Below are 21,000 nucleotides of genomic sequence, written 5' to 3'. Positions count from 1 at the left end.
GTCCTACCAACCAATCTTGAAAAAAAGTTTGGCTCGTGAAAGTAAGAATGCTTTATATGAACTTAGCAAGGTGTTCTTAGTTTCTGGTATATTTGTAGACAAAAAAAACATTACTTCACTGAAGGAACAGAAAATGACTTATCACTAGATTGACTTGATCTGAATAAATGTGAGCTGCTGATCCATTTGTCTTTGTGAATCATTGAATTACGCAGACATACATTAGAGAAACAATCATTACTGTTCACCTGATCTCTTCAGATCAACAACAACAACATGATTCCATTTATTGAGCGCCTTTCACGTCGGGAGGACGTCCCAAGGCGCTGTACAGTTGGGTCAGGACCCGAGCAAGGGGGAAATGGTCAGGGTGAGGGGAGGGAAGGGAGGGAGCGAGGAGGGGGTAGAGAGTCGAGAGGGGAGCTGAAGGCACGGTCGAAGAGAAAGGTCTTGAAGGAGGAAAGGGAGGAGACGGCGAAGGCACTGGGGGATAGAGTTCCAGAGCCTCGGGGCTGAGAGGCTGAAGGCCCGGCCACCGATGGTAGGGCGGTTGGGGCGGGGGATGTGGAGCAGACCGGAGCCGGAGGAACGGAGGGTACGGGCAGGTAGGTAGGGGGATAGTAGGTCGGAGAGGTAGGAGGGAGCAAGGCCGTGAATGGCCTTGTAGGTGAGGATGAGGATCTTGAATTCGGATCAAATACTATATAGAAACTAAAACATAATACAGTAATTATGAACAAAGCATCTATAGCATTTCAACGTACTTCATAAATAACTTGTCAATTGCAGCCATTATTTTGTAGGCAAATGATAGTCCATTTCCACACAGCACGATCCCACTGTTGGCTAGGACACAGGGAGAAATTCCCTTCCTTTTTTAAAAATAATGCCATGGGTTCTTTATGTCCACCTTAACCGGCAGAAAGGACTTCAATTTAATGTTTTATCCTAAGGCCAGCAACTCCTACAGTGCAGCTATTCTCCTAGACTGCACGGCAGTATCAGTCATGTTAGGACTGTACTTGCATTGCAATACAGATGAGCAGAGCATATATGCTTTGCAAAATCTGAAGTCTATTTTGTTGCTTACTTTACTCTTCCTCTATCATTATTTGATCATAACATCAATTATTCACATTTCATGTATAAATCTTTGTTTACTGCTACACAATTAGCTCATATATACATAACCTATATAACCTATATATATATATATATATAGAGCTTGTATATAGAAAAATTACCTCGAAGTGTTACTTCAGTTTTGTTAAACATTGTTTTTGTAAACACCAGCGGCTTGTAGTTCTGAAGGTAAAAAGGAAAATCACTGTTCAAAAATAGCAAAGCAAAAACAACTATACTGTATAAACAGGATTCTTTCCCTATTCTAAACAATGGAGAATACTTTCCCCTTTCTTGCTCTTCCCCCCCTTCCCCCATTTTGTTGTTTATTGTAAGCACAGACGATCAGAGCGTCCCTCGGCCACCTTGAGGGGTACCAAGAGCAGACACAGAGCGCCGTGCTGTGCAGTTTCCTCACAGCAAACTCCCTCGTTCCCCAGTGAGAAACTCCTCTAGAATCTTCATCACACCTCCCACTCTATCTCTACAGTCTCCCGACCCGGCCATTCCCTTTGCCCAGCAAACACAGACGTAGTTCATGTCCCTTCCCCACCTGCCCCACTATCAGCATTTTTCCCCTGCTCTGTTGAGCTCCATTCGTAGAATCCATCCGAATCGCTCTCTCCTCTAATTCAAGACCAGACCTAACTCTTTGACCGTGCTTTTGGTCATCTTTTCCCTGGCTCGGGTGCCCACCTGGCAGTGTTAACCACTTTGAGACATCCTTCCTACATGAAAAAGGCGCTGTGTAAATGTTATGTGTCTGGAAGGGAAACACAAAAGCATTGCTTATGCTGCCCAGAGATGTGTCTCAAACAGAGCATCAGCCTCATGGCAGCCAAACAGTTGGACCGCCCTGACCTAAAGCAAGAGGCATTTGGACACAAAAGCAAATGTGCCTATCAGATATGGTTTATTGTTTTATGGTACAAGCGTGCTTTTTATATGATGAAGATCGTACACTACACTGCAATTCGGGAAGTAATGAAGTCAGTCGTTAATCTATTGACGAATATAAAACATATTTATAATAATAATATTTATGTATATAATATGAAGCGCTTTGAGACATTGAGAAGACGTGAAAAGCGCTATAATAATAATAATCCTTGCATTTGATATAGCGCTTTTCACGTCTTCTAGACGCCCCAAAGCGCTTCACAGAATATACTGTAAAGTGAATTGACTGTATATTTATGGGCGAAACACAGCAGCCAATTGCGCACAGAAATGTCCCAAAGACAGACGTGGATTGAAAATGACCAATTTATTATTGTTTTGTTTTTTGGAGGGATCATATCAAATGCAAGGATTATTATTATTATATTATTGCAACTGGACTTCATAACTGCCACGAGTAAAGGGACTGGTGGAACTCCAGCTGTTTTCCCTAGACACAGAAGATTGAGATTATAGAGGTTTTTAAAATTCGTAGGAGTTTTGATAATCAATCAGGAAGAAATTATTTCTGTTGGTTGGTGAATCAGACGATATAGATTTTCGGTATTTACTGAAAGATCAAAGAAAGAGGATTAAGAGGCTTTCGTTACAAGGGTGATCAGAATGTGGAATGCCCTACCAAAAACTGTGGTTGAGGCTTTTAAGAGGGAATTAGAAGGTTATCTGAAAAGGCGAAATCTATAATGGTGTGGGGAAAAAAGCAGGAAACTGCAACTGAACAAATATTTATTTCAGGGAGCTAATGGAGGTATGATGGGCCAAATACCTCTTTTTGTTATAATGGTCAAGGATTCTTTATCAAGAGGCTTTGTAATGTGGGACACAAGCAGTACAAAACACAATACAAAATTACATTTGTATAGCGCCTTTCACGTCGGGAGCACATCCCAAGGCACTGGACAATCAGAGATTTGCACACTAATTCCAGAAGAGTGTGGAATTTGATACGAAAAGAGAATATATTCAAAATTCACATCAGGGCAATCAGAATCTGAAAAATAGTTAAAATATTTTGATTGAGGGCATTCATCAAAACATTTTGGATGTCAATTGACCTGACGTCAACGTGCAGCATTTTTTTTAAATATCGATTTACTAGTTCATAGAATTGCTATGTCTCAGATGCACAAGTCTGCAATGATAGAGTACAGAAAAGATTCAGGATCACAGAGGGCAAATTTTCATCCATGGATCATATCCGAAATCAGGAACCCATTGGTAAAGGGAAAGTACAGTAATTAAATTTGTATCTCATCATCCTGGTCTCATGTTCTCCAAAACATTGGTCTCCGAAGTGTAATTTTTGCCAGTTTAATATGTATAATAATAATCATTAGATTTGGTATAGCAGCTTTCACGTTGGGAAGACATCCCAAAGTGCTTACACAGGATATACAGTGACTATTCTGTGGGCAAACACAGCAGCCAATTTAGTCCGTAGTAATGTCTCACAAGCAACTGAATGACCACATTTGTTTTCTTTTTGGTGGTGGGGGGGGATTGTTGGCTAGGATACTCCTTTCTTTTTAAATAGTGCCGTGTGATCTATAACACCCACCTCAACAGACAGATAGGACTTCGGTTTAACATCTCATCCGAAGGATGGCATTTTCAGCAATTTCCAACACCCCCAGCACCTCATCGGAGTGTCAACTTAGACTACGAATTCCAACTCCCGACTTGGGAGTTTGAACCCATAACCTTCCCACTCAGGGAGCAAGGCTGACACACAGAATTATGACACTCATAATTTCTATAAGTGCAAGAATGAATTAATAGTAAGACATAAGTTTCAATCAGCTTTGTTAGATGTCATTTGCAGAGCATTTCATGGAGCAGGTGCATTAGAATAACAAGATGCAAGAGAGCGCCCTACAGCACATCTGTTCCGAAGTACTGGTTTGTAAATTGGGTAAAGTTAATGGTTGTTTAGAATGCAAATTTTTTTTAGTGCTGTTCTTCTGCACACTCCCTGTGACAAATCAACGAGTTCTTCACTCCCTGCATGTATTGTAATGTAAAAGTGATGCACCCAAAGCATGAAGAAGTCCTGTACATCACCAGAACATCTGTATAACAAGCCTTTGTCATTAACAAAAACAGACAAGGCCTAAACATACTTAAAATGAAAGACATCACTTAATGTGATTCACCAAGCTAACTTTACTCCAGACAAAGACTTGCATAATTTACTTGTACCCTGCTGAGCCAGAGTGACACCCGACACAGGGGAGATAAATTGACACCTGCAAACTAGACAACACTGGGGTCTCAGTGATGATGACGTGGCCGGTCAGAAAGTACAACACTGAACCTGGAGTGGAGCAGTAAGATGATGAAGACCAGATGGTAGTGGTGGCTGACATGGATCTGTTATGTGCAGGTGATAAATTGTTAAACCGCCTGTTCAGGTGGACGTTAAAGATCCCAAGGCATGATTCAAAAAGGGAACGAAGAAGGAATGCCCCAAATAAACCTAATCATTCATTCATTCATGGCTCCACACAGAGCCTAACAATAATCTCTCCGAAACAAAACAATAATAAATTGGTCATTTTCAATCCACGACTGTTTGTGGGACATTGCTGTGCGCAATTGGCTGCCGCGTTCGCCCACAACCATACAGTCAATTCACTTTACAGTATATTCTGTGAAGCGCTTTGAGACGTCAAGAAGACGTGAAAAGCGCTATATCAAACGCAAGGATTATTATTATTATTATTGTGGCTGTGAGTGACATTGCTGCGCAGAATTGTGCTGTGCCATTTGCCTACAAATACAACGACTTAATTTCGCAGTAAATTGTGTGAAACGCTTTGAGGTGTATTCCCGACGAGATCAGGCGCTATATAAAATACAAGGATTACTATTATTATTATTATTACTACTACTACTACTACTGTGAGCAGCTTCGTGTGTTCCCTTAGTTGCGGCCGATTGCCAGTTACTCCGAAAAAAAAAAGCTCCAGACCCTGTCAAGAGCGACAAAGCCTTCCCGAGGCGTCCCCGAGCAGAGCACAGGCCTCGGGCGGAGCCGAGCAGGGCCGGGGGGGGGGGGGGGGGGGCAGGTGAGCTGAGACACCGCACACCCTCCCTCCCTCTCCCGGTATTACGAAACCTCGACTCGCACAAAACAAAACAAAACACTCACCGGCCCAACCACGCGACGCCACAAACCGGGCTCCGGCACTCCCTCGACCACGGGCGAGAGAGCTAAGACCAAGCCGCAAAACAAGGCCGAGAGCGGGCAGCAGAGGGGCCGAGCCCCGGGAGCCACGGCCATCATCTTCGCCGGCGGCCCGAGAGGCTGAGTGCGCAGGCGCGGCGCTCCAGCCACGCTCCGCTTTGGAACCCGACTGCTTTTCAAATCGGAAGGGGGTGGGGCGGGGGGCGACCAACGGCCGCGCGCGCGCGCGCGCCCCCACGCTCCGCTTCTTCCGGTCTCACCAGCCCGCCGTGATGACAGGTGTGATTGACAGACCACCACCCTCGCCTTTCGGGCACGCGCAAGACGACAGCGTGCCGATGACATCACAAAGGGCGGAGAGCCATCTTCTGTCCGTCACTCCCCCCCCCCCCCGAGGCGCCGCCCTCCCGTCGGCACGTTTGTAAACACACAGATCACGTGCCCTTTGGGAGGTTGCCGCGGGGACCGTTTGCGCATGCCCGAGTTTTATTGGTCAGCCAGGCGTGTGACACGTGCGGAAGTAAGTTCATCCCCATGCTCGTGCTTAAAGCTATCCAACCAAACGGGAATGCCATGCATCCCACCAGCACATGGAAATCCCAGGGATAGGTTGCTGGAATGGAATGCACCCTCTCTCCCTGGAGGGACACATCCTGCTTACCTCATTCCAGAAAGTATTGAGCACAGGTTGGCAAGAGCCAAGGCTTGGGGACCCCCTAGCGTGCTCGTTGGTGTCTAACCCCACAAATATACAGTCACTTCACTTTACTGTCCGGAAGATGTGAAAAGTGCTATATTAAATGCAAGGATTATTATTATTAACCAGCTAATAATAATAATAATCCTTGCATTTGATATAGCGCTTTTCACGTCGGGAGGACGTCCCAAAGCGCTAAAACCTCACAGCTTGCCGTTGATATTGCTGTCGAGCTAGGACCACCCTACCCATTAGGACTTTGGCTTTTGGGGTTAACAGGAGCTGAGTGGGATGACTCCCTGTCACTGTGACTGGTCTGCCCTTCCAGGGCCTGCCGATAAGCCAGGTCCTGTGCTGCCATCAGAAGTGCCCCAGAATACTGTGGACCAGCCTGACTCAGGATTCGGATTACTGAGACCACCACAGAGCACGAGCTTGATTCTGTTATTCCATTACTAAATATGTCACCTTGGAACCAGTTCAGCTCCGAGGAGATCCAACTAACCTCCAAGGAGGAAAGTCACCAATTGGTCTTTTGATAGCCAACAAGCGCGGGTTTGAGCTCTCACTGGGTGGATGTCAGGTAACTGGCACGTAGCTGAAGGAGGATGGGAGGAGGCATGAGCTGTCAATCACACCTATCACCTGGGTTATCAATCAAAATATGCAGCTAACCTCTAGTAAAAGGCAGCAAAGTTTCACTGATGGCCCAGTGCAAAGAAACTTGTTCGATGGAGCCTGACACCTTTAACAGTAGAAGTTTGTAGGTTCCAATACTAATAATCCTTGCATATTATAATAGCACCTCTCACATTTAAACATCTCAAACGCTTCAGAATTATTATTTGCAGTGGCTGTACATTTAGACAAATGCAGCAGCCAATTGCACACAGCATTGTCCCACAGCAGCAACACAATTACATTTGTTTAGCGCCTTTCACATTGGGAGGACTTCCCAAGGTGCTTGATAGTCAAGTATTTCGGGCCTGAGCTGGCGGTCGGGATTGGGGAAGGTGGAGGGCAGGGGGAGAAGGAGGGTGATCGAAAGCACGGTCGAAGAGGACAGCCTTGAAGGAGGCAAGGGAGGGGGGCGAGGCGGAGGGACCACAGGATGGAGTTCCAGAGGTCTGGGACAGAGTGGCTGAAGGCCGGCTCGCAAGGTGGTGGATGTGAAGCAGCCCAGAGCCTGCTGATTGGAGAGGGCGGGGAGGTTGTTTGAGGGGTTAGGAGGTCTCCGAAGGGGGGTAGCTTTGAAGGTGAGGACCAGGATCTTGAACTATATCCTCTGTGTAATGGGAAGCCAGTGGAGTTGGGCAAGGATGGAGGTGACAGGTCACAGAGCCTGGTGCGGGAGAGGACACGGGCTGCAGAGTTCTGCATGATCTGCAGACTAGGGAGGGAGGAGTTGGGGAGGCCGACAAGCAGGGAGCATAGTCAAGCGTGGATTTTATGAATGCATGTACGAGGGTTTTGGCGGTCTGCGGTGTGAGACAGTGGTGGAGCCGGGCGATGTTGTGGAGGTGGGAGAAGGCAGAGCGGGTCATGGCACAGATGTGGGGTAGAAAGGATAGTTGAGGGTCAAACAAGACCCCAAGGTTCCGCACTGGCTTAGTAAGTTGGAATGTGCAACCGTGGATGGTGATGCTGTCAGCGCCTGAGGTGAGGAGGCACTGATTGGAGTCAATCAGGAGAGCCTCGGTCTTGTTGACGTTTGATTGAACAAAGTTGGCTCTCATCCAGGACTTGATGTTTGACAGACATTCTGTCAGGACAGCAGTGGTCCTGGAGTCAAGAGTGGAGGCAGAGAGGTAGAGTTGGGTGTCATCCGCATACATGTGGAAGTTGACCCCATGTCTGCAGATGATGTCACCAAGAGGGAGCATATAGATATTGAAGTGGAGGGGACCAAGGACAGAGCCCTGAGGAACACCGCACAAGATGGTTCGGGGGCTGGAGAAGTTGTTTGTGGAGATGAAGTAGAGATGGTGCAAGCGATATGATCTGAACCAATCAAGGCCAGAATCATTAAAGTTGAGATGAGGATAGATTGGTCAACGGTGTCAAAGGCAGCAAAGCGGTCAAGGAGAAGGAGAAAGCATAGGGAGCCCTGGTTGCAGATGGACAGAATGTCATTTGTCACTTTGACCAGAGTTGTTTCCGTGCTGTGGGCGGCACAGAAACCCGATTGGAGGGTTTCATGAAGGGAGTGGCGGGAGAGGAAGGAGTGAAGCAACAACTCGTTCCAGGACATTGGAAAGGAAAGGGAGGTTGGAGATGGGCAGTGGTTTGAGAGCAGGAATGGGTCCCGGGAGGGTTTTTTTTAAGGATAGGAGTGATGATGGACATTTTTAAAGGGTTGGGAAAGGTGCCAGTGGACAGGGAGAAGTTTATGATGTCTGTGACTAGAGGGGCAAGGAGGTGGAGCTGGGAGGTGAGTTAACCCCAGATGGAATGTTAAAGATCCCATGGCACTATTCAAAAATAAATTTCTCCCAGAATCTTGGCTGACAAACCCCAAATAAAATTGGTCATTCACATAATGGTTGTCTGTGGAATTTTTTTGTATGTAAGACGTCGACTTGACTTGAAAGGAGTCCTGTAGCTCAGTGATTAGAGTACTCGTCTCGTAAGCGAGACCTGGGTTTGTTTCCAGCAGGGTGAAATGTTGGACAAGTTTCCTTACTCCACACGCATCTGTTTACCCAGCAATAAGTAGGAACCCGGTTATTAGTGAATTGGTGGATCGCTTTTCTGGGGGTAATAATTCCTTCAAAAATAATAATAATAATAAATTGGTCACTCAATCTACAACTGTTTATGGGAGACTGCTGTGCGGAATTGGCTGCCTTGATTTTCCCACAAAATATAGTCAATTCACTTTACAATGTATTCCGTGAAGCGCTTTGAGATGACTCGAAGACGTGATAAGGCTCTATATCAAATGCAAGGATTATTATTAGTGTACATTATTTTTTCTAAACATACTGTTATCTTTGCACACTTAAAACCTAAGTCATTGAAGCCAAGACTAAAATTACTGTTTTCACTGTTGACCTGGCATCTTAACATTGAAACACACTGAATTGGGAGGAAATAAATAATCGTGACAATCTAAATAAATTTTAAAAAACTAAACACGCTTCACAGAATTTTCTGTATTTTGTAGGTGAATGTGAAAGATAATTTGGATACAGCGAATAAGTGAATGGCCAGTTTTTATTTGGGGGGTTGTTGGCCAGAACACCAGGAGAAATTCCCTTCTCTTTGTGGGATCTTTAACATCCACGTGAACAGGCAGACAGAACCTCGGTTTAACGTCCATCCGAAGGTTGGCACCTCCAACTTTGCAGCATGCCCCCAGCACTGCATTAGAGTGTCAACCTAGATTTGTGTGAGTTCAAAATCTTGACATGGGGCTTTACCCCACAACCTTTGAACTCTGGAGCGAGAGTGCCACCAATTGAGCCAGGCTGACACCACAATGTTATTTAAAGATAGAGGAGGTAAGGTCATAGTAGCTGAAGGTTTGGACACTGATGATAGTGCAGAGAGTCAAGGGAAGCAATATTTTTAAACAGTAATCAATGACAATAGGTTAAATGGATGAATAAACCAGCCATGTTCAGTTCATCTGAAAATCCAAAATAAATCATGTGAAAACAATTACAGACTAACATTATTAACTGAACCAAACTGAAACAAGAGGATTTTAAACATTTAATACAAAGTGACTGTGGATTTTTAAAAATATTTTTCTAGTTTTAATCAAAGCGAGTGGATCAGAAGACCACATGGGAATTTTAAAAAAAAAGGTATTCACATAGCTCCAAGTATACAACGGAAAACACAATTATCTACACCTGTTAGCGCGTTCTATCATCTTAATGCCCGCAATTTCCTCACAGAACGAGGAAACATGTACATACACACACACACAAATAAGTCTTGACGTTATCCTTCATTTATCACCAGCATCTAAACATGGTGAAATTCTCGTTGCCTGATTAATTGCCAGCGAGTTAAATGTTTGCTTGTGGACCTCATCACAGTGTCAGGGGCCGATGATTGTAAATAGGTAGGAATGCACATTTGCATTTGGCAGTTTTAAAGAGGCCGCACATCTTGTAAGTTCATCTTCTAAGAGCAACTTTGTTTCAGTTCTGACAAAGTTTATTGGCAATTTATTTTTTCCTTCATACCATGATAATCGAGTCCTCTGATGAATCATCGGCATAAGGGACATCCCTGTTTAGGGGCTCGCTGTGAGGTAGCATGGCTCCATTATTCTGAGTAATGTGATGCAACAAGTGTGTTTCTATATCCACAGTGTTTAACTGCTCCTCAGACACCCCAGATATCACATATCGGTCTTGATTGTTCACGGTTTCATGGATTTCCACAGTGATTGTACTTTCCGTAGGTCCAAGACTGCTTGATGCTGCTTCATTAGATTCATGCAAATCAAATTGAGTGAGTTCAGGATCTTGAGTCATATTCCCCTGTCCCTCTAATATACCTGTATTAACATAGATGATGTCTTCCTTGCCTCGGACTTCAGGCAAACTCTCCAAAAGTTTGTTGAGAAATGTTCCTAAATTAGCAAACGTGGGCCTATCTGCAGGATCACTACGCCAACACGAGTACATAATCTCATACCTGCAAACATACAAAGGAGAACATTTAGGATACAAGACTCAATTTTGGTTTGACAGAATCATAGACATTACTACACAGAGGAAACATTTATCTTATCCAACCTCTGTTGATTCCAGCTCCTCCACTGGAGCTAAATGCTCTCGTCTCAGTTATCTGCTTTTCCCCAGTTCTTTTATTCTTCCTCTTCAAATATTCAACTAATTGCCTTTTAAATGTTAAGTTCTCATTCTCAATAGCCACTTGTACACCCAATTTGCAACAGCAAAGTCAAACAACCAATTTTATCTTGGGGACTGATGGCTTGGATACCAGAAAAAAAATCCTAAGTATACAATCTCATAACGCCAGAAATACTCAATGCCATAATGGAGCTACATTACCTCACAGCGAGCCCCTAACCAGGGATGTCCCTTATGTTACTATATACTCAATTTCATTATAAAACAAATTTATAATATTGTTTAACAGATCTAGTGATGCATAACAGATTAAGTATTATACAACAGATTTAGTGTTGTAGAACAGTTTTACACAACTTGTGACATAGCTTTCTAGGAAGACAGGAACAAGGGGAGTCCTTTCAATCCATTGAGCTTGTTATGCCAGTTTAGATCCTGGGCAACCTTTTAATTCCATTTCCTCACCCTTTTCCCCACATACCTTCTCTGCATAGACACATCACAATTCTGTGCCGAATGCATGAAAGAAAATATGCAGTAAACTAACCCACATTCTTGCACTATTTTTTTCTAGTATGAATATGACTCATCAAATGAGAAAAGTGTATTTAACCCAATAACCCCATTTCTTACACATGTACACACAATCATGATTTACCTGTACTATCACAGATGATAGCCCAATTGTTTAATATAGCAAAAAAGCACTCAGCAAAATTTCTCCCTTACCCACAAAATAGTCAAGCACAATCTCCATAATGGAGTCTAATGTGGTGATTCAGAAAAGAAGATCATAATAGAGCCCAACAGCGATTCTCAGTAACAGCAATTGATATTATGTGCTTTAAAACATCGTCCCAACTTGTATAAATGTACATTATATTGTATTATTGTATCAGAGCTGTGTTCACGGGAGACAGAATGACACAGTTCCAGTTACTAATTGTGACACATCAGGCTACAACAATAACTTGCACTTATATAGCACTTTCCACACAGGGTAGTATCTCAAAGTGCTACAATATCAACCTGCAGTATTCAAGCCTGTCCAAATGTCTTCCAAAGTGGCTATAGTCCCGCACCGCAGGAGGGTATCTGATAACCTTGGTCTGCAGTATCCCTAAAACTTCAGCGTCTTTCCGAACAAGCTATATCTATGTTTCCATAACCTTAGGAACCACCAGAGCTGGGAAAGATGCGACCTTGTATACCTTTCAAACAAATTTGTGTTAAATTGTCATCACTGACCTAACTACACCATGCTGTATTTTCCCAAATGAAAAAACTAAATGAAGAGGAGCTAAATAAGCATTTCCTCTCAAACTTTGCAAACTAAAAGTCATGGCTAACTGACGGATACAAGTTTGAAAGGGTTTACAAAATCAAGCCCTATCGTGTGAGATACTCACAGTTCATCCAGGCAGTCCGAAGGCTGTTTCAGTCTGTTACCTTCAAACAGGTAGTCATAAATCTCATGATTCTGCACTCCAGGGTATGGCGTCATCCCTCGGGTTATTATCTCCCACATGGTAACACCAAACGCCCACTAGGAACATGCAAAATTATGCTCAATAATTATTACCAGCCAGAGGTTAATCACACTCATAAAATAAGGAATATTGCAGATTCTGTATCCATGAGTTTCTTCTGTTCAAAGTTACTAACAGTGCTGTGTTTGTCTTTACCATACAACAACAACAACAAAATTACATTTATAGAGCGCCTTTCACGTCGGGAGGTTGTCCCAAAGTCCTGAACAGTCAGGAGTCAGGGCCCGAGCATGGGGGAGGGGTGGTGTAGGGATGAGGGAAAGCAGAGAGGTGGGAGGGCGACCAAAGGCACGATCGAAGAGAAGGGTCTTGAGACCGGCCTTGAAGGAGACAAGGGAGGAAGCGAGGCGAAGGGACCGTGGGATAGAGTTCCAGAGTGTGGGGGCAGAGAGTCTGAAAGCCCGGACACCGATGGTAGGGGCGGGTTGGGCGGGAGACATGGAGCAGACCGGAGCCCGCTGAATGGAGCGAGCAGGAAGGTTGGTAGGGATATACCTATATATATATATACACATATATATAGATCTTAATATATACCTATATGTGTGTATATATATATATATACACACACACATATGCATACACATATAGGTATATATTAGGATCGCTACAGTTATTAATCTTCCCATGTTCACTTTCGCCACACTCAAAAAGTAAACTCAGAACAATGCTTTCAGAAGAGCTCAGGGACAAGGGAAGAGAGGGCAAGTGTTCAAGGCTGTGAAGGGTAAGTTTTAGGCCAAACACCAGAAAGTATTTCTGACGAAAGGTCAATGACTTGAAACGTTAACTCACTTTCCTCTCTCCATAGAGAGAGGAAAGTGACACTCAGCCTGACCTGCTGAGTGTCCTCTCGGACACCAATTTCAGTTCTGATTTTACTGAAGCTAGATTGCGGCTATGATCGGCATCCGAGCAGCATTCCAGGCTCAGACACATCTCAGTATCCACAGGGATTTCCTATTTACAAATCACTTTGTCAGCATGCCAAAATATGCCCAAACACTGTTGGTCCTGTATTAGGTTAAAAAAAAACTATTTTTGCCTTTGCAGGACATTTTGAGGATCAGAATCAATGAAACAAATCTCACCAAAATTAGAAGGCACCATAAAAATCTTTAATCAACATACCACGTCGCTTTTAACAGTGAAGACTCGATCAGCCAGACTCTCAAGAGCAATCCACTTTACAGGCATTTTAGCAATCCGACCCTGTCTGTAATAGTCCCCACTGTATATCTTCTTGGATAAACCAAAATCAGCCACACAGACTGTCATATCAGTTCGCAACCTGTTCAGAATGAAAAAGAGTTTATATTGTTTATTATGCAATTCACTGGACATGGGATATATTGCATGAGCCTGAAACAACCTGATCAGATTTACAATGGTGCTGCTAGTAAGAGCTTAATACCAGCACCTGCTACAACTGCAACATTTTCCTTCTAAATGCCTTCTCTCCCGACTTCGTGTTATGCTCCACAACTGTTAAGAGCTTGGAGATGCTACCCCATGCTCTATATAAAGTTCCTCCTGATGTCATGATTGGAAATCATAGTTTACCATATGGAGTGCCTTGTGGTTGGTAAAAGGGGAGTGTTGTATCACATAGTGCCTGTTTTAGTCAAGGGAGCTCAAGGAGGCATTTTGTAAATGTGAGGAAGGAAAACAACCACACTTGAGTGATTCACACACAACGTGTTTCACTCACAGTAGGATGAGCGCCATGAAACACTTCTTGAAGCATTTCATCCTACCCAAAAGGATCTATGCAAGAACAAAGTCTTGATCATCATTCTCACAGAATCCACAGGCCAGCACCTGCTATACTGCACAGGAACAATGTACACTGCAGCAAGAGTGATGAGCATGAGATGGAGTGGGGTGTAGGGGGGTTGGACGGAGAAGGAAAATAAACAGTGAGTAAATGATCATTTAATCTCCTAGGTCTCCTCCCTCATTTTGCTGGTAACTTTTCTAGGTTATCAGAAGGTTTGTTCCACAGTGCTTTGTTTGAAATAAAGCATAATAATTCTTATGCAAAGAAGTTCAGTTACAGAACAGTCACATGGTACAACAGTGGTGTGATTACATAAATAGTGGTGTGATTATTTCAGAGAACTTTAGTTTCAGGAATTTAACAGTAAACAGGGCAAAGGCTATACGTTCTCATAAGGAGGATAACTTTCCTAATCGCTCAAAAATTCAGGAACTAATAATGAAGGATTGTTGAAAGCTTAGTGCGTGCTTTTCTTGCAAATTCCCAAACTATTTGAGTAAATGTTTTGCAACTATTGGAAAGGAATGTCTGGAATATTATTAGAAAGGTGTTGGAGGAAACTTTTAAAGGGGTCCAACCTACATTCAGACCGTGTTCTGCAAGCAGTATCGTACTTTACACTTGTACATTTATCCAATAGTAATGTTTTCAGGTACACATAGTGTTTGCGGGGTTATAGCTTGGCATTGAAACTACGTATAGCTATTCTATCCTTTTTTAAGTTTTTTTCCATTTTTCCTGTAAACTATCCGAGACACATCTCAACAGACTGACAGTTCTGCTTCCCCTCACCCACTAGGCGGAGGTCTTGAGCAGTACTGGAAGAAAGCAAGGAACGTGAGGAACATTGTTACAGTACAGAATGCCAAAGCACTAAGATTGGATGGATGCCAAGACTAAGACTAATCCACAGTAGGTATTTGGCAGCAATTATATGAAACAAATCTGTTATGCATATAACTTGGAAAAGTTTTTTGAAAAAAATCCATCATGTACAGTGATGAAAATGACTGAAACAAAATGTTCTGCAAGCTACACTTGGTAGATATTGGAGCAGTGAGAAAGTGATGAATAGAAAAAATATTTCTTACAAGTGTGTTGACTAATTCAACAAAAACTCACATGCAGTTTCTAGCTGCCAGATCCCTGTGCAGAAAATTCCTGTTACTCAGGTATTCCATCCCTGTGGTGATGTCCATCATGAATTTCAGCAACGTCTGCAGCGGCAGATACTGGAAACAATTCGACACAGGAGAAGTGTTATTAAAAGAAGCAGCTCAGATCATTTCTCCCCTCAGTTAATTCCCCCCCTCCCTCATTAAAAAGTATTGCAGGTTCCATTCTTTGTTCCACAGGGCCAGGACAGCAGCAAACAACACACAGTTCTGTAATCAGGGCATTAGCAGATGCATGGAAGCAATATCCCATGAACAGATATGTAGTGAATAATCAATTTTTTTTATTTGGGAGATTGTTGGCCAGAACACTGTGAGAAATTTACTTTTCTTGTTGTATAGTGCCATGGAATCTTTAACTTCCACCTGAACAAGCAGATAGGACCTTGGTTAATATCTCAACCGAAGGTTGGTACCTCCGACAATGTAGCACTCCCCAGCACTGCATTGGACTGTCAGCCCAGACAATCAGTTCAAAGTCATGACATGAGGCTTGAACCCATAAACTTTTGACTCAGAGGCTGACACCTGGTATAGTTGGGTTTAAAATGCAAAATTTCCAAAAAGATTTGCAAGAGCGAATCCTCCAGGTACCTAGATGTGTTTCAGGCCAACCCTCTGGAACTCCGATCAGATGCTAATCTTAGTTTTGACTTTTTGGAAACTAGCCTGTTTCTTCAAAAGAGGCTCCTATAGTGCAGTAGCAACTTGCAAATCCTTTTGTAAATCTTGCAAATCAGTCCTGAAAGGGAGATTTGTAGGTATGAAGGAATAACTAGTGTTTAATCAACATCGAAGAGCTGTAAACTGCACACACACAAAACATCCTGTTCCCTGCAAACTCTGTTACTTACTTCAGTATTTTCAGCAAGCCGTGAGCGCAGCAGGAAGCTGTGCAAGTCGCCATGCTTCATGAAAGGCAGAATGACCATTGGTTTTGCTATCTGCTCTCTGGAGCTCAACTCCAGGCACACACCTACATCAAAGGACGGACACATTCATTGAAAATTCCTGATGTAACAGACAATTTTTGCCCTCCACTCGTCTCCAAACCAAAAATGTTTGTGATCTAAATTTACTGCACATTCTCCAATTTATCGTCTGTTCTCTAAAGACTTCTGCAAAGACTGGATTTGCAGGAATTTTGTTATTTACAGGATATTACAGGAATAGCGTAATAATTTACTCAAATTGTGACAACATTAAAAGATACTGTTTGTGCACAATGAGGTGAAGGGGGAGGAAACATCTTCAAACATGCTGCTCGCCCTGCCACCCAATATGTGGAGGAAGATAAGACCAAATTACGGCCTCTTTGGAGATATATCAAGAGATAAAGAGTTTCAACCAGTTTTCCCTTTCCACTTCTTCAGGTCTCCCAAATATATTGTCTCTGCTGACCTCTGCAGGCATCCCTGAAACAGATTGTGAAGGAGGTGGAACACAGTTCCGTCCACGTGGGAAAGAGCCTCCCGAATGTTTCTAGTCTAAACGTTGGTTTGGAAGCTGCAGTTCAAGTAAGTAGCATCAATATATTGAAGAGAAAACTTGATGCATACATGAAGGGGAAAGGCAAAGAGGAGTACAGTTGAGGGGAACAGGAGGGATCAGGTCTCATGTGGAGTATAAACACAGGAATGGACGCATTGATACAATTGTCCCATTTCTGTGCCATATCTGTACCATAACATATCTGTACCATTGGGAGTCCTGTAACTCAGTGGTTAGAGCACTCGCTTTGCAAGCGAGAGACCTGAGTTCAATTCCAGGCACAGGGCGAAACCTTGGGCAAGTTTCCTTACTCCACATGCCTAATAATAATCTCTCCAAAACAAAAACATTAATAAATTGGTCATTTTCAATCTACGACTGTTTGTGGGACATTGCTGTGCGCAATTGGCTGCCGCATTCGCCCACAAATATACAGTCAATTCACTTTACAGTGTGTTCTGTGAAGCGCTTTGGGACGTCCTCCCGACGTGAAAAGCGCTATAACAAAAGCAAGGATTATTATTATTATTATATATCACTCTACACAACTCTATATGAATTGGCTGCAGTAAGGCCAGAGTTACAATGCAATAGCTTGCATCAATTCAAATCAAACTGGAATTTACTAAATCATTTGTATTGGTTTGACATGGGATCAATTCTACAATGTAGTACAGCTGGAGCGGAATATTCTGCTTCAGCAAAATGTTTATTTTTTTGCAGCTGATTAGTGAACAGCATATTATGTAGAATGCTGACAAAAGGCAGAGTTCATAGGAACGGGGCCAAAACCACAACATATTGGAGAATAGAGGTCTTAGTCATAACTGGTGTAATACATCTTATTGCATGAAAATCTAGCTGTAAATAAGCTTATTGTCCATATTAGCCTACGACAGATAAGTAGCCCACTCTTTTTCACTGTAAGAAATGCCACGGTGACCACAAAATAAAATGCGACATTTGAGGAGAACATTGACAATGGCAACTTGCAAACCACAATCATCAGCTACACGTGGGTGATTAAACGCAGGTTCAGAATGAATTATTGCCAACAGTCCAAAGGGGTTACGTAATTACCTTTCTCATGAAAGCATGAAAAAACACCCTCTTTGTTCTTTCTAAAAATAGATTTGAAATGCGCAGTGATTTATTTTGCAAAGCGTCAGAATGTAAATGTGTTCCTTTTGCTCTTGGTTTTCTTTTTTAAAAAAATCTTAATTGTAAACCACCACGAAATTGGAAATTGTTAGTCATACATTTTGATTAGTTGATTGAAAAACATTACTGTATTCTTAGCTCATTTTTTTCCAGCCAGCTTCTCTCCCTCCCCCTCACTTGGAACCTGCAACAATTCTGTGTGCTCATTGCTGCCTTTACCTAAAAAGGCAATGGGGTGGTGGGGAGGGCTCAGCCCTGTTAGTGGTGAAAAGGGAATTTCATACTCTGCAGTCCTATAGCCGGCATCAAGCTTGTTCAAACCCCCCTCCCCCAATTATTTTACATAATTAAGCTGATGAACACCAGTTTACTTTATTAACCTGCTGTATTTGTCACTCTGTAAAATCAGTGTTGAGTGGCAACAGCCTGTACTGATGTACATCCATCCAAATACCTTCAGCAAATTCTATACTATGGATGTGTGTGATATAAAAGTGCTTCATACCTAATAGTTTAATAACATTTGGATGATCGAAATCTTTCATGCAAGCCGCCTCACTCAGGAACTCTTCTATCTCCCTCTGTGAGAAATTATCCACTGAAAATGAAAAGATAAATATAAAAGATTTATTTACGAAAGCAAGCTTTAATTGGTTCCTAATAACATCATATATTAATCCTTGCATTTGATATAATGTGTTTCAATTGGGAGAACATTTCAAAGCACTTCATAGGAGGTACTGTAAAGTTTAATGACCAATTTTTAGGGAAACACAGCAGCCAATTTGCGCACAGCAATGTCCCACAAACAGCAATAAAGCAAATCATAAATTATATTTGGGGAATTGTTGGCCAGGACACCAAGAGGAAAACCTTCTTTTTTGAACAGTACCACGGGACCTTTAACATCCATCTGCCAGACAGATGGGACATCAGTTTAATATCTCATCCAAAGGACAGAAACTCCGGTACAACCTGAGCAATATATTGGAGTATCAGCCTGGACAATCGTGTTATTGCCGGGATTCACACTCAAGAGTGTTTTACTGTTACTTCTGAATGTGGATTAATAACAACAACAACTTACACGTGTATAGTGCCCTCCACATCGGAAAGAAGTGAAGGGCAAATAAAGTAGAATTACTATAAAGATATCCTTACATTTCATGGTTTTAACAGCTACTTTGAGACTCGTGTCATCTGCCTGTTTAAACTGTCCCTCCATAACAGAGCCAAACTCTCCTGTGAGTAGAAAAAACATTATAAGGTCAATTCATTGTTAGATAGGATCTCCATAACCGAATGTTGACAATATTACATTATTGATAACCAAGATACAAATATAATTACTTGAAGAAGGTATTAGCCATTTATATCCAGTTTGTATCACTGTGTTTGTATGTATATAAATTCACAGATTGTGTGGCACTGTTGGCACAGTAAACTAGAACTGCCCTTTCATCTCAGGGACTGGTTTCAGACCAGATTACCAGGAAAAATAGGACGAAAATCTCCTGCAATGAATTGGGCCACTCTCAACCAAGCACCCATGGCGTATGAATCTACATCACTAAATTATCACTAAACTGTCTCTGTCTCTCAGGGAAGCCAGGTTGGTGGCCGGTGTGGTTAAGTGTAGATATCATCTTGTGCAGTGTTGGGGTATTCTCTGATGTTGTGGTTAAGGCAGATCACTGAATAGAGTAAAGGGAACTTTACTGTAGATCCAGTCATCCTCCATCTGACCAGTCAGCAATACTGGCCAAAAGTGGAAGTTCCCAGCACTAATATTTCTCAGTTTAGTAAGTACTGAGATTACATTAAGAGTTCAACTCTTTACAACTAGCACTATCCATGTTGATAAAAATATTAAGGCTATTACGATTCAGGTCCAACTGCAAGCTTACCATTTCTAGTATAAGAGTACTTATTGAATTGCATTTCGATGTTACAATATTCAAAAACATGGTCTCGCTTTAAATGAATAATTAATGTGTTTTACTAAGGTTCTTTCACATCCATAATGCATTTTTTCCTGCCCTCTTCTTTAAAATAACATGAAGCAATTTTTTCTCATGTCCAAACCAGCCAGCCCTTCCTCCTTACCTCAGATTGTTCTTAGCTTGTAAGGGCCAGAATAACTTCCTCTACCACATTCAAACCGGCCCTAGTTTTGCTTATATTTGTCTATTCTTTTCCCTACTGAAAACAGGCCTTTCCATTCTTACGACATCTACTGGCCAGTTTTACCAGACTTGCACGAGGCATGACCATCAGCCTTGAACGCTTGTAACCCTATTTTCTCCAACAGCATGAAATGTGAAACTTGCTGGTCCTTGTTCTGCTTTTTGATGGACTGATGTTCCAACAGTCACATACCCAATGGTACTTGTGATGCATAGAACTGTCCTGCAAAACTTTCTCAATATATCGATGTCTAAAATGCTGAGTGATATTCATAAATCTAATTAATTTTTTAATACCCTTTCATTTGATAAATTAATCCTTGCATTTGATGTACAACAGCACCTTATCATGTTGTGAGATATCAAAGTGCTTCACTGAGTTTTCTGAAAGACTGTATTTGTAGGTAATGCAGTAGCCAATTTGCGCACAGCAATGTGTCACAAGCAGCATTAAAGTGAATAACAATTTTTTTTTCATCTGGAGATGTATTGGCCCAGACATACGGAGGAACTCTCTTCTCTTTTTGAATAGTGCCACAGGATCTATAACGTCCTCCTACCTGAACAAGCATATGTGCTTTCAGTTTAATAAAGGATTACATTAAATGTAAATATTAGTAATAATAAACCATTATTGAATCCATGTTGATACCTTCTCCCAGAACCTTGCCCAGACTTAATAGATTCCTGTCAGTCATCACATCATGCAACTTCTCTTTCAGCTCCTTACTGATTCCCAAATTATCCACTGTGAGAATAAAAGGCAAATAGTTTATCAACTTTTACAGTGTATTTCTCTGATTCATGATTTACAAAATCAAAATAAATTGTTTAAGTATATCGAACAATAAATAAA

General features: G+C 42.2%; 2 protein-coding genes across 5 annotated transcripts in view; both read right to left on the bottom strand.

The window, feature by feature from the left end:
• Positions 1–5,378, bottom strand: part of tmem87b (transmembrane protein 87B) — a 28,272-nt gene extending 22,894 nt beyond the window's left edge. For all 3 annotated transcript variants that reach the window (XM_042333074.1, XM_042333075.1, XM_042333076.1), the window contains exons 1-2: positions 5,234–5,378; positions 1,245–1,305 (exon numbers count right to left, since the gene is read on the bottom strand). In XM_042333074.1, coding sequence (XP_042189008.1) covers positions 1,245–1,305; positions 5,234–5,368 — 196 coding nt within the window. In that variant the 5' untranslated portion in view covers positions 5,369–5,378. The remainder of the gene's footprint in view (positions 1–1,244; positions 1,306–5,233) is intronic.
• A 4,296-nt stretch (positions 5,379–9,674) lies between these two features.
• mertka (c-mer proto-oncogene tyrosine kinase a) overlaps positions 9,675–21,000 on the bottom strand; it is a 59,797-nt gene continuing 48,471 nt past the window's right edge. For both annotated transcript variants that reach the window (XM_007893933.2, XM_007893934.2), the window contains exons 12-19: positions 20,797–20,892; positions 19,120–19,200; positions 18,464–18,556; positions 16,161–16,282; positions 15,254–15,363; positions 13,483–13,642; positions 12,211–12,347; positions 9,675–10,622 (exon numbers count right to left, since the gene is read on the bottom strand). In XM_007893933.2, coding sequence (XP_007892124.2) covers positions 10,160–10,622; positions 12,211–12,347; positions 13,483–13,642; positions 15,254–15,363; positions 16,161–16,282; positions 18,464–18,556; positions 19,120–19,200; positions 20,797–20,892 — 1,262 coding nt within the window. In that variant the 3' untranslated portion in view covers positions 9,675–10,159. The remainder of the gene's footprint in view (positions 10,623–12,210; positions 12,348–13,482; positions 13,643–15,253; positions 15,364–16,160; positions 16,283–18,463; positions 18,557–19,119; positions 19,201–20,796; positions 20,893–21,000) is intronic.

Source organism: Callorhinchus milii, unplaced genomic scaffold (assembly GCF_018977255.1).
Source record: "Callorhinchus milii isolate IMCB2004 unplaced genomic scaffold, IMCB_Cmil_1.0 Scaffold3, whole genome shotgun sequence".
Taxonomy (NCBI): domain Eukaryota; kingdom Metazoa; phylum Chordata; class Chondrichthyes; order Chimaeriformes; family Callorhinchidae; genus Callorhinchus; species Callorhinchus milii.
The sequence above is the reverse complement of the archived record's forward strand: the minus strand, read 5'-3'. Positions and strand labels throughout refer to the sequence as shown.